This window comes from Rhinatrema bivittatum, chromosome 4 (genome assembly GCF_901001135.1).
Source record: "Rhinatrema bivittatum chromosome 4, aRhiBiv1.1, whole genome shotgun sequence".
NCBI classification, from domain to species: domain Eukaryota; kingdom Metazoa; phylum Chordata; class Amphibia; order Gymnophiona; family Rhinatrematidae; genus Rhinatrema; species Rhinatrema bivittatum.
In genome coordinates, this window is record NC_042618.1 from 233,412,709 (window position 1) to 233,426,539 (window position 13,831).

Sequence of the window (13,831 nt, forward strand, 5' to 3'; positions counted from 1 at the left end):
ACAAAGAGAGATAGATATAGAAGATATATATTCATAAAAATAAGGAATTCTCCATAAAGGGATATTTCACACCTATGCGTCCCTTCTGATGCATATTGTGGTTTGATAAACTTTTAGGGAGCTATTATTAGGGATGTGCATTGTGGCCATTCATTCATTTGTTTTGCCATTTCGCACATACCTTGAATTATGCATGTACGTGAGTTACACACATAACCATGTACGAGCGTACTTTGAGGTACGCGAGTAACGGTAAAATGAACGAATGGCCACTGAATGCATATCTCTAGCTATTATTAGGTAGTTAAGTGACGCCCAAAAATAACTTATAAATTAACTAGCAATGCTTTTTTAAGAAAACTAGCAAGTAGTAGTTAGATTATTGCAATTCACCATACCTTGGACTTGCCACTTGCAAGTTATTCAAAATACTGCAGTGAGAATTTTGACCGGGATGCAGCTCAGGGATCATATTACGGTACACCCGTTTTGTCCTCCCTTCACTGGCTTCCAGTTTCACACCAGATACAAGGTTTTAACTCTTATCCATAACTTACTATACAAGGTCTCCTTACTATGGTTGAGTGCAAAATTTCAGTTCTAAGAACCTGCCAGGCAGGTTCTATCCACAAAGAACCTTCTCTAGGTCCCAGCACCAAACTTGACTATCCTGGACATTACACGAAAGACGGCCTTTTCAGTTGCTGGCCCGCATTTGTGGAACTCTATCCCAAATCACCTGCACGATGTTCCCTGCTCCAAAACATTTAAAAAGGCACTTAAGACTTTTCTGTTCTCCAGGGTTTTTAAATTTGCCTGACCCATATGCAAAGCATTGAAATATGTTTTTATTTTGTGTGATTATATCTGTATGGTGTGTTTTTATTATGGATGTTTATAAAATGCAAGCTGCCTTGGGCTAAAATTGTAGAGTGCGGATTAAAAATGTTACTAAATAAGGGAGAAGGTGAGCTGTCAAGAGCAATGGCTTCCAGCCTTGCGCATCAGTTTCCCCTTTATCTCCAGCACGGTCCTATCAATGCCAGAGAGAGACAAAGCAAATGTGTGACACTGAAACCTGGGTCCAGCCATGGCTTTGATTGAAAGTTGATTGTGCCTGGGGAGCGTTTAGCTATCGCATGTTCTTTTTTGCAGAAATCCAAATCATACATTAGTTTTCACCAGGGAGCACCCAACTGGATTATTTAAAGGTGATGGGGGCCCCAGTAGTCTCCTCATGGGCCCAGTCATGTATCTTTCACGTTGCAAAAAGCTATTAGTGAGTGGAGGGAATTAAAAATAAACTTCATCTACTAACTATTCATACTACCTCACAAATTTCAAGATAACTTCCAAATGCAGAGAGAAGAGCAAACAATAACCTTTGTATTTTACCCAACAGCAGCTGATTAGTACTGAAGAACTGGAAGACATATTGACTTTGCCAGTGTCAAAAGAGGGAGCCAGAGACAGATCAAGGATCAGAACCTAGAAGTCCTGACTCAAAGTTTGTACTGTAGAGAAGCTAGGTTCCTATTTCCTAACACTATCAGCTTAGCTGTGGTTAGGTTCTGTTGCTTTCTCTCTGAATCTTACTGCTATGAAGCCTCACATTTTTTGCCTTCAATATTTCTTTTTTTTTTTTTTTTTTGACCCAGCAGTTTCCTTCTGCTCCTTAGCTAAATGATTCATCATAAAAGGAAAAATTATTGCTAACAGTATTTTAAACCTTAATGTGGGGGGAAAAGGAGAACTGGATTCAGACAACGCTGGGCCCAGACTTTTATGGTCTAGGGTACTGATACACAGACATTAGGGGAAAAAAAGCACCGGAATGCTTCTACAACCATGTCCTAAAGCAAAGCATTATCTGAATTATCAAGAAGGCTGCTTACTCCGTAATTTTGCCATGCATTGGATAGTGGCTTGGTGTGATTGTAAATATTACCACCCTTAACGTAAGGCTTGGGGGTAACCTGCATGGAGCGGCCGTTTCTACCCTTAACAGAAACATGGGGTAAGCTGCACGAAGTGGCAGTTACTACCATAAGAAAATTTCTGGGCAGACTGGATGGGCCATTGCCATCATTACTATGTTACTATGTATTGAATAGCTCTGGGGACATATGAACCGCATCACTGGTGAAGCAGTATGCAAAAGCCGCCACAATCCAGAAATGTATTATAACCACGTCGTGTATTTTTCTCGACACATGATGTTAGGGCTGGGAATCTATCAATGTGGGTCAATCTTTTCGGGTAAGATCATGGATGGAGAACATGTAAAATATGGAGGAGATCATGTCCTGGCACCTGAACCCTATTGGGAACATGATTACATTATGACCCTAGCCAAAGCAGTGGGATAAAACCTCCTGTTTAAAAAGCATTTGTATATGGTTTATCTGATTTAGAATAATTGGTGAGTTGACAGATTATAGAGACCAACCATTTAAATTAAAAAATAATCATAAAAAGTTAGAGCACCAGATGTAACACTTGTCGGAGGAGTGGGCCCTTAGTGCTATGGTGTAGTTAGTGCTACCTAATGAGAAAGCCCACGAGGCCCACACCACAGCTGGCAGAAATGCCCAGTGGTGGGACCGGCTGGAGCTTCATCCATACCTGCCGCCTCCCCCGCAAGTTGAGCCCTTGGGTTTTGGTGGCCGGCATGTCTTAGGTGAGTCCCTAGGACAGTCCAAAAGGTGAGAATCCAAGGGTGAGCATAGGTCAGGATAGGCGGCATATGGCAGAGATGGGCAACAGGCCAGGGGTCGAGGTAAGCAGCAGACAGCGGAGGTAGAGATCAGACCGGATGTCAGGTCAGGTCATGTCCAAAGCAAGAAGTTAGATCCAGGCCAGGGTCAGAATCCAGGAAGTCAAGCCGAGGGGAACAGAGAACAGACCAGCAAGGCAAGGAAAATGGACAAGGGACGGACAGACAAGAAGGGAACAGGCAAGGCAGGAGTGGAAAAGAAAGGCAAACATGAATTAGCAACATGCACTGGAATGAGAACACATCGGGGACCTGTTGCTGAGGCAAGGGGAGCAGTCTGAAGAGGCCTTAAATAGACCTAGGGCCGGTGATGTCATCAGCAGGCACTGTGACCTTTTCCTGCCACGAGCCCTTTAAGACTGCTGTAGTTGGGTGCGCATGCACCTAGGGAGACCAAGCCGGAAGCAGTTGTGATCATGGTGTGCAGCTGCCGGGCTTGTCGTCTTGCCACCTTCGGGAGGACATTGGTCTGGCAGCGTTGGGGATGCATGCAGCAGCTTGCAAGAGTGTCCCGTGAGCTGCCAAACGTGACACCAGATACACATAAGAACATAAGAAATTGCCATGCTGGGTCAGACCAAGGGTCCATCAAGCCCAGCATCCTGTTTCCAACAGAGGCCAAACCAGGCCACAAGAACCTGGCAATTACCCAAACACCAAGAAGATCCCATGCTACTGATGCAATTAAAAGCAGTGGCTATTCCCTAAGGGGCGGATTTTAAGAGCCCTGCTCGCGTAAATCCGCCCGGATTTACGCGAGCAGGGCCCTGCGCGCCGGTAAGCCTATTTTACATAGGCCTACCGGCGCGCGCAGACCCCGGGACTCGCGTACGTCCCGGGGTTTTCGGAGGGGGGCGTGTCGGGGGCGTGTCGGGGGGCGGGCCCGGTCGTCGCGGCGTTTCGGGGGCGTGTCGGGAGCGTTTTGGGGGCGGGTACGGGGGCGTGGCTACGGCCCGGGGCGGTTCGGGGGCGTGGCCGCGCCCTCCGTACCCGCCCCCAGGTCGCGGTCCGGCGCGCAGGAGGCCCGCTGGCGCGCGGGGATTTACGTCTCCCTCCGGGAGGCGTAAATCCCCCGACAAAGGTAAGGGGGGGGTTTAGACAGGGCCGGGCGGGTGGGTTAGGTAGGGGAAGGGAGGGGAAGGTGAGGGGAGGGCAAAGGAAAGTTCCCTCCGAGGCCGCTCCGATTTCGGAGCGGCCTTGGAGGGAACGGGTTAGGCAGCGCGGCTCGGCGCGCGCCGGCTATACAAAATCAATAGCCTTGCGCGCGCCGATCCAGGGATTTTAGTGGATACGCGCGGCTCCGCGCGTATCTACTAAAATCCAGCGTACTTTTGCTTGAGTCTGATGCGCAAGCAAAAGTAGGCTGATCGCGCTTCTTTTAAAATCTACCCCTAAGTAAACTTGATTAATAGCAGTTAATGGACTTCTCTTCCAAGAACTTATCCAAACCTTTTTTGAACCCAGCTACACTAACTGCACTAACCACATCCTCTAGCAACAAATTCCAGAGCTTTATTGTGCGTTGAGTGAAAAAGAATTTTCTCCAATTAGTCTTAAATGTGCTACTTGCTAACTTCATGGAATGCCCCCTAGTCCTTCTATTATTCGAAAGTGTAAATAACCGAGTCACACCTACTCGTTCAAGACCTCTCATGATCTTAAAGACCTCTTTTATATCCCCCCTCAGCCGTCTCTTCTCCAAGCTGAAAAGCCCTAACCACTTCAGCCTTTCCTCATAGGGGAGCTGTTCCATCCCCTTTATTATTTTGGTTGCTCTTCTCTGTACCTTCTCCATTGCAACTATATCTTTTTTGAGATAGGGCGACCAGAATTGTACACAGTATTCAAGGTGTGGTCTCACCATGGAGCGATATACAGGCATTATGACATTTTCCGTTTTATTAACCATTCCCTTCCTAATAATTCCTAACATTCTATTTGCTTTTTTGACTGCTGCAGCACACTGAGCCAATGATTTCAATGTATTATCTACTATGACGCCTAGATCTCTTTCTTGGGTGGTAGATCCTAATATGGAACCTAACATTGTGTAACTACAGCAAGGGTTATTTTTCTCTATATGCAACACCTTGCACTTGTCCACATTAAATTTCATCTGCCATTTGGATGCCCAATCTTCCAGTCTTGCAAGGTCCTCCTGTAATGTATCACAGTCTGCTTGTGATTTAACTACTCTGAATAATTTTGTATCATCCACAAATTTGATAACGTCACTCGTTGTATTCCTTTCCAGATCATTTATATATATATTGAAAAGCACTGGTCCAAGTACAGATCCCTGAGGCACTCCACTGTTTACCCTTTTCCACTGAGAAAATTGACCATTTAGTCCTACTCTCTGTTTCCTGTCTTTTAACCAGTTTGTAATCCACGAAAGGACATTGCCTCCTATCCCATGACTTTTTAGTTTTCATAGAAGCCTCTCATGAGGGACTTTGTCAAACACCTTCTGAAAATCCAAATACACTACATCTACCGGTTCACCTTTATCCACATGTTTATTAACCCCTTCAAAAAAATGAAGGTTTGTTAGGCAAGTCTTCCCTTGGGTAAATCCGTGTTGACTGTGTTCCATTAAATCATGTCTTTCTATATGCTCTACAATTTTGATCTTGAGGATAGTTTCCACTATTTTTCCCCGCACTGAAGTTAGGCTCACTGGTCTATAGTTACCCGGATCGCCCCTGGAGCCTTTTTTAAATATTGGGGTTACATTGGCCACCCTCTAGTCTTCAGGTACAATGGATGATTTTAATGATAGGTTACAAATTTTAACTAATAGGTCAGAAATTTCATTTTTGAGTTCCTTTAGTACACTAGGATGCATACCATCCGGTCCAGGTGACTTGCTACTCTTTAGTTTGTCAATCTGGCCTACTACATCTTCCAGGTTGACAGTGATTTCGTTCAGTTCATCTGACTCATCACCCCTGAAAACCATCTCTGGAACTGGTATCTCCCCAACATCCTCATTAGTAAACACGGAAGCAAAGAATTCATTTAGTCTTTCTGCAATGGCTGTATCTTCCCTAAGAGCCCCTTTAACCCCTCGGTCATCTAATGGTCCAACCGACTCCCTCACAGGTTTCTTGCTTTGGATATATTTTTAAAAGTTTTTATTATGAATTTTTGCCTCTATGGCCAACTTCATTTCAAATTCTCTCTTCGCCTGTTTTATCAATGTTTTACACTTAACTTGACAATGCTTAAGTTTTATCCTATTTTCTTCAGATGGATCCTTCTTCCAATTTTTGAAGGATGATTTTTTGGCTAAAATAGCCTCTTTCACCTCATGTTTTAACCATGACGGTAATCGTTTTGCCTTCCTTCCACCTTTCTTAATGCGTGGAATACATATGGACTGTGGCTCTAGGATTGTATTTTTAAACAATGTCCAAGCCTGTTGAACACTTTTAACCTTTGCAGCTGCACCTTTCAGTTTTTTTCTGACTATTTTCCTCATTTTATCAAAGTTTCCCTTTTGAAAGTTTAGTGTTAGAGCTGCAGATTTACTTATTGTCCCCCTTCCAGTTATTAGTTTAAATTTGATCATGTTATGATCACTGTTGCCAAGTGGCCCCACCACCGTTACCTCTCTCACCAAATTCTGTGTTCCACTAAGAATTAAATCTAAAATAGCTCCCTCTTGTTGGTTCCTGAACCAATTGCTCCATGAAACAATCATTTATTACATCCAGGAACTTTATATCTCTAGCAAGTACTGATGTTACATTTACCCAGTCAATATTGGGGTAATTGAAATCTCCCATTATTATTGCACTGCCAAATTGGTTTGCTTCCCTGATTTCTCTTAGCATTTCATCATCTGTCTGACCATTTTGTCCAGGTGGATGGTAGTATACTCCTATCACTATACTCTTACCCAACACATATGGGATTTCTACCCATATAGATTCTACTGAGCATTTAGTCTCTTGTATGATCTTTAGCCTGTTGGACTCTTTACCCTCCCGGACATAAAGTGCCACACCCCTGCCAAGTTGATCCTCCCTATAGTTGCATTTAAAAAAGGTTTGAACAAGTTCTTGGAGGAAAAGTCCATTAACAATTACTAAGGGAGAGTTGCAGAAATCTACTGCTTATTCTTGGGATAAGTAGCTTGGAATCTATCTACTTCTTGGGATCCTGCCAGGTTCATATGGCCTGGCTTGGCCACTGTTGGAAACAGGATACTGGGCTTGATGGACCCTTGGTCTGACCCAGTATGGCAAGCCTTATGTTCTTATAAATAGTTGTGTATGCCTTTATTTCTTTTAAAGGAAAATAATAAAAAAAAATTATATAACTGATAAATGTCATGGACTTCATGAGCAAATATCTCCCTCAACCCAAATGAGAGAAGGAACTGTGAACTTCATCTTTTTTTTCCCAACAACCAACAAGGACTGAACTTCATAATCTGGGTAAACAAATAAGCATGGGGGTAGCTTGCTTATTATGGCAGTTACTACCCTAAACCAATTAAGCCTGATACATCACTTTGAAAGCATATACAGCGTTGATCTCTGCTTCAATGGTAGAGGGATGGGAGGAAAACAGGATTTACATTCAGACAACATCCAACAAGGCATTGATCTGTGCAGTCTGGTTAAACAAGCATCGGGGTAACTTGCTTGATGCGGCAGTTACTACCCTCAACCATTAAGCCTTATGCTCACCTTTGATACAACTCCAACATTACTCTCTGCATCAGTGACAGGGGGTGGCAGGAAATTTGAATCAAACAGTTACCAACAAGAGCCCTGAAGTTGGTGGTTAGTGAAACAGATAAGTACGGGAAAATAAGAGTGGGAGCTTGCTGGGCAGACTGGATGGGCCGATTGGCCTTTTTCTGCCATCATTTCTATGTTTCTATATATTTTCATCTGCAGCTTGCCTGTGAAATTCTCTTACTAATTTTCTGCGCAAAATGTTAACATCACGATATCTTATGGAGTAAACTGTTTCTATATGTGGCTTCCTCCCAGCTCCAAAAGTATTTACAATGCTTCTGTGCCCCCCCCCCCCCCCCCCCAATATCTTTGGTTCACTCTCAGAAATGCTCCACCCTTCCGCATATTGGAATTAAATAACCACACAAAAACTGAACACTTATACACTCCTTAACTAGCTGGTTAAAAATGGCAGTATCTGTGTGTGGGGTGGGGGGAGGGGAGAGGAGGGATTAAAATACATTTCTTCCCTGCTTTCAACTCCCACCCAAAAAAAGCACAAGCTACAGGGCTAAACATCTTGTTTGATTTAAAAAATAAAAAACTCTTCGAAACCCAAGAACCCACAAAGCTCAGCAGGGAAATAACTTAATATCGCTCCTACTGTTTTCTATCAAATGTCTCAAGCTTGGCCACTCAAGTACGAAGTAAACTTTACATTCATCAGAGTGAAGCAAGAGCTTGGGAAAGACACAATAACTAGAGCCGTGGGCAAGGCATCCCGGATCCCTGGTAAAAGCCAGAAAAAGCTGCTGCACCTGTAGGGATCATCCTACATCAGGGATTCCCAGCACCAGTTTCCCCCAGACATCCCCTCCAGCATCTCCTCCCCACACTGGTTATTCAAGACATCCTCAGGGAATGTGCATTACAGATTTGGACAGGTGTCTGCCAGCTACAGGTTAACTTGCATATTTGATTACCCTGAAAACCAGACTTGATGAAGGTTGTTGAGGATCACTGCACCTTGGGGTCATCATGCATGAAGAGCTCGCCCCTCCCCCCTTCACCCAAGCCTGGGCTGAGCCCAGAACACGATAGGAAGTGCACTGGGGGGCCATCACTGTCAACAAGGAGAGAGAGGTTTCAAACTCCTGAATTTCTCATCAAGACATTTGGTTTAGACAAAGAGTAGACAGAGAGAACTTTCTAGGTCTGATCTGTGGAACCCTGGGGAATTCTGTAGCAGGAGAGAGAGAGAGAGGGAGGGAGATGCAGCAAAACACCCCAGAACATTTTATGGGAAGAGTAACTGTAAGAAAGGAAAAAAAAAGATCTCAGAACACTGGATACTATTTTCAGTTTCAAGGACTGGCGTGAGGACAGAGGGGAAGCACTACGGAAATGCAGGTAACACGTTTTACGCATGGAAAAGACCGAACCTGTTAATGCCACACAGACTGACTAAACAATTCCACAGCGGCTAGATGAGATGGAATGTGCATAGAACAGGTATAAAATTGCTAGCTGGGCCAGGAAAGATGGCTTCGTTATGCCCCTGTGAGCGATGATCTTCTAAAAACTATACTTGTAACTGGAGAACTGAGGCACTCGTGAAAGCGTCCAGAGGTTTCATATCAGCAGTGAGGCCACAGAGCAGGCCTAAGAACCAGGGGTGCCTGGGTTTCGACAGAACGGACAAACACTGAGCAGATAAGCAGGTATCCGGGAAGAGAGAAGTACTAACTGCCATGCAGCTTGTGTGCATCATCTGCCTGTACAGATCTTCAAACTTTGACTGACAGAGCCAAACTCCTCAGAAGAGAGGAAATGCACTTGCACACCAATCACGCTGCAGTCAGTCTATGCAAGCAAGACATCCGAGGGTGACGTACTGACACAGGTATAGCGCAGATTAGGTCAATTTATTTATTAAAATATGATTAAGCTACTTTTCCCTTACCGCATCAGAGCAGTGTACAATAAAAAGGCTCCCTCTTCATCACACATATAAAACACAATTTGATTTCATCTCCCACCTCATACCATAAAATCCACCTCCCTAGTTCTACAGATCAGACCTTGAAAGGTCCTTCCCCACAAAATTATACCCTCAGATTTGTACAGCAGAATCTGGAGCAAACAAAATTAAAAAAAAAATCTAGTTTCCTAAGGTACCACCAGCTCTACATAACATCTAGAAAAAAAGGTGGCGAGCCCCCTAATGATGAAGAAAACACTATAATATTTGAACTCCCTGCCAGTGGCAGGACCTGGCCAAACACGGAGGTCTGGCTTTTGCCTTTACATTCCTAAGAACTAAGTATGTTTTACACTCCATGAAGCTTCTCCAGAGAAAGTCCAACTAATTTTCTCTGATTTCAACCAATCCCAAAAAGTAAGGAAAGGCAGAGTGCTCTGGGAATAAAACATATGCACTAGATCCCCCAGATGATTGCCAGTATCACCATGCCTGTCAATGAGCTACTTTTCACACGGTCACATTCGTTTTGGTGGGCCACGAAATAGCTGCGCTAGAGAACATAGGAGCCTAAGAAAATCCCACCGAGCTTATTATTCAAACAGTTTTAATCCCCTGCCTTAAAAGTGAAATTCCACCCCTGCCTTCAGACTGAGGCAGATGGGAGGTGCACATTGTGCACCTTTACATGCATTTGGGACAGTTTAATAAACCCTGGCTATAAAACTGTGCCATGCTGCTTTTTTTTATTTACCTACAGGAAATGGGGGGAGACATCCCAGAGTGTGTCAAGGGGGGACACATCAACTCATTTCCCATCACAGACTACCACTTCTGGGAAAGAGGGGTGCCTGAGCGATTAGAAGAGGGGAAAACTATTCACAGCCGCTCTTAGACTAAACACTATTAATTCAGCCAGAGAGAGGAATGAAGGGGTTCATTCCAGATGGAGCCTTAACCCATCTGTGCAAACACAAAAGTAAGAACAAGAACAAACCAAAGTGGAGGCAGAAGTTCAATGCCTTCTCCAACAGAGGGCCAGGGTCAAACTTTGTAGCCAGCCACCGTGTGGCCACATACCAGGGCTTTATTCATGGAGAAAGCCTGAGTGGAACAATTAGAGTGGAAAGGTCTCAGCTAGTTAGGGAATAAAGTCCCAATACCCAGCCATGGGAAAGGTTTACACGAGGCTTAAAATGAAAGGGATGCAATGCTGTACATCCTGATCTGAACTGACAAGCCAGAGACTGGTACAGATCACACACTCGCCCTCAATTACACCACAGCTAAATAAATATTGTCTGTTGATGTTCTGTTGGAAGGTGGCAATCCGTACTGCTCTGGCTCTCATCTCAAACAACCTCCAGCATTTTCCTCCTTTCAGACATATCTTACCCAGGGTTCCCTCTAAATTTCTGTGGGCTGGATGTGCAGCAAGGTTCTCACATGCAACGTTTTAGAAGCAGTGGACAAATCTGAGCACCGTTCTGATATTCTTCTCTTGTGTTTTTCTTTTGTGTGTGCGCGCACACAGCTCACAGGGAACATTGATCTTACCCTATTATTATTACTTAAATTTATGATTTGCATGCTGACCAAAGCCCTTCTAAGTGAAGTACAATCAAATCAAAATGCTGAGGAGGAAGAGAGGTCTTGTGGTTAGAGAACTAGACTATGATTCAGTACAAGTCATGAGACATGAATTCAAGACTTCCTTCTGCCACAGGCTCTCTGTCCAGATTTTGGCAAATCATATTTCCCCCTGCTTCCAGCACCCAGCTGAAAACCAGGTGTCTGTGTTCATGTGGCTTTTTCAGCCAACAAATAAAAAATAATAATAATAATAATTTTGACTTAATAATGGAATAAGCTACTGTGGCAAAGAAAGCAAGATGCAGCTCACTCTGAACTAATTCTAGAGCTCCATTTTATCAGCCACTAAATGATACTCTAAAATCAGTGCATGCCTTAATATCCGGTCTCCTCAGAGGTGTAAAAATTAGCAGAGCTACTTATTAAAAAAAATAGCTAGTCACAGTTAATACTCAAAGAGCATAATAACCATCTAAAATTACTTTTGGTTTCTTGAAAAAGTGGAATTATTTTCTTGTAAAGGTAATTCTCTAAGAGTTCCATGAAGTCACGTGACCCCTTTGGACACCTCCAATTGAGTCTGCTTGTCACAAAAGATTGTAATCACCTCACCAAGGTTTTAAATTATTACATATTGAAACAAATACATTCAGGCATTCTACATAAACGGAATAGCCAGAAGTATGAAAGATGTTGATTAAATGGCATTTTCACTTGTCGTAAGACCAGCCTTCTGAAAAGTTAAAATATCATATTTCCACAAAAAAAAACAAACCCCACATCCATGTGTTACCGTGTTTTGAAAAAGCAGCTCATGGGGAAAATTGTTTGTCCTTGCACAAAATGTAACATCTTATGAGGAAACAATAGTTACACATTTGGTTTTCTATGACAAGAAAAAAGGACTACTATCAGTTACATAACTTAGTAACTCAAAAAAGTTACTTTGAAGCATTGTGGCAGCTAACACCAGAAGCAACTAATCCCCAGACATCCAAAAGGAGCAAAGCCAGAGCTGGGAATCGAAGCGCAGTGCAGAGTGCAGACCTCTAAGGACATCGGGTTGGCCTCGCCATACCAGAAGCAGAACCTCCTCCCACCCAGTCAGATGTAAGGGGGTGGGGGGGGGGGGGTGGGGAGGGTTAGGCACACATAAGAGGCAGAACAGTTAGTGAACACTACTGCCATCAACCAGTTCCAAAACTAAATCCGAGATTCAGGTCTGCATAGCATGAAGTGACAAAGATCCGGAGACAGTGCCTAGCCCCCCCCCAGGATGGGGGCATCCCCAGCTGCCTGCCAGACACAGTCTGTGCCACTCAGGGCCGGGTTCCCGGACAGACAGCGGCCAGGGCATTGCTCAACATGGGCAATTTCAGCTTTTCAGTCTCCCAACTTGCCGTGTAGCCCAAAGCAGAGCCTCCAGCACTGGGAAACCCTATCCCGCTACCTGCCTGCCCGCAAGAGTGCTTTCCGTTCCTGGGATTAGAGCAAATGTAAATAAAGGCTGAGCCAGTAAAAAAAAAAAAAAAAAGGTCCATTTCCAAAAAACCCCGGGCATTTCTCAAAGGGGGGTGAGGGGGAAGAAACCATCCATCAGGATGTCAATACTTTTGACAATAAGTCTGTTTATGAGATGTATCTAATCATAACACCACAATTACAGCTCCCACATGTATCTCAGGTCACCGAGGATCTCCTAGTCTTTATTCTCTGTAACTAGAATTTGATGCTCTTTTTCTGTTTCCTGTAATTTTTTTAGCAAGAAAAGTAAAGAGAAAACTCAAACCGATATTCATTACCCCAGACAGAAAGAAGTGGATGTTAGTCAATGGGGTAAAAGCCTAACTTCTCAGTATAATCGGTCAGCACAACACAGCAAGGAAAGCAATTTTCCAGGACTTGGAGCAAGGGGGTGGGGAAGCTGTAAGACCAAAGGAACAAAGCAGAAATAAGAAGAAGAAAAAAAAGTTTAAACAGCAGCAGAGAAAAAAAAAAGTGTTAAAGAGCTGAGGGGTTGTTTAACACCACATTATACTTAGGGGCCGGGGAGATAGTTCACTCGTAAAGAAAACGAAACGGAAAAGAATCAAACTTTATCTCAGAAGCAGTGGGGGGGTACATGCATGACATTTGCACAAAAGAATAAAAAAACAAAAAACAAAAAAACGTCCCAAGAGCTGTAAGGCTGGGCAAAATCCTCCTACCTGCATCTCCTGGATTCTGGTGAGGTCGGCTCCGTGCTCTGAATCCTCCCCGGGATTTACAGGGACTGAAGCAAGAGAACTATTTAAAGAGAGAGAGAAAAAAGCAGCAGCAAAAAAAAAAACCTGGAATTTCTCTTCTCCCTTTGTAGGCAAGAAGGTGGGCTGGGGGGGGGGAGGGGGCCAGGGGTGAACTTTCGAGGCATCCAGCCGCTGAATGGCGGGCAATAACTGGAGGGTAGACAGGGCACGGGGCACACGCGCACACACCTGCCCTACGGAGCCCACGACTCCGTAAGGGAGTAGGGCACAATGGGGCGGGGAAGGCAAGGTGGGCGGGCTTAGGGGAGGGGGCGGGGCGATGCCTGGTAGAAGAGGGGAAGCCAGCGCGCGGATGGGCTTCCCCTTTTCGCCCGGGCATCGCCGGCGCGTGGCTTCGTCTTTTTCCATCAAAGGGCCAGCGGGCCCCGTGCTTAATGAATGTTCGGCAGGAATTGGCTCCTGCCTTTTGGCTGTTTACATCGCGGAGGGGGGGCTCGGCAGCAGGAGAGAAAGCGTTCAAGCTTCGCGGCAGTCCGCTGTT

The 13,831-nt window shown here is 44.4% G+C and overlaps 1 protein-coding gene across 1 annotated transcript in view; it reads right to left on the reverse strand.

Annotated features, from left to right (window-relative positions):
- WNT5B (Wnt family member 5B) overlaps nucleotides 1-13,524 on the reverse strand; it is a 278,878-nt gene extending 265,354 nt beyond the window's left edge. The window contains exon 1 of the mRNA XM_029599903.1: nucleotides 13,252-13,524. Coding sequence (XP_029455763.1) covers nucleotides 13,252-13,257 — 6 coding nt within the window. The 5' untranslated portion in view covers nucleotides 13,258-13,524. The remainder of the gene's footprint in view (nucleotides 1-13,251) is intronic.
- Between the last annotated feature and the right edge of the window lie 307 nt (nucleotides 13,525-13,831).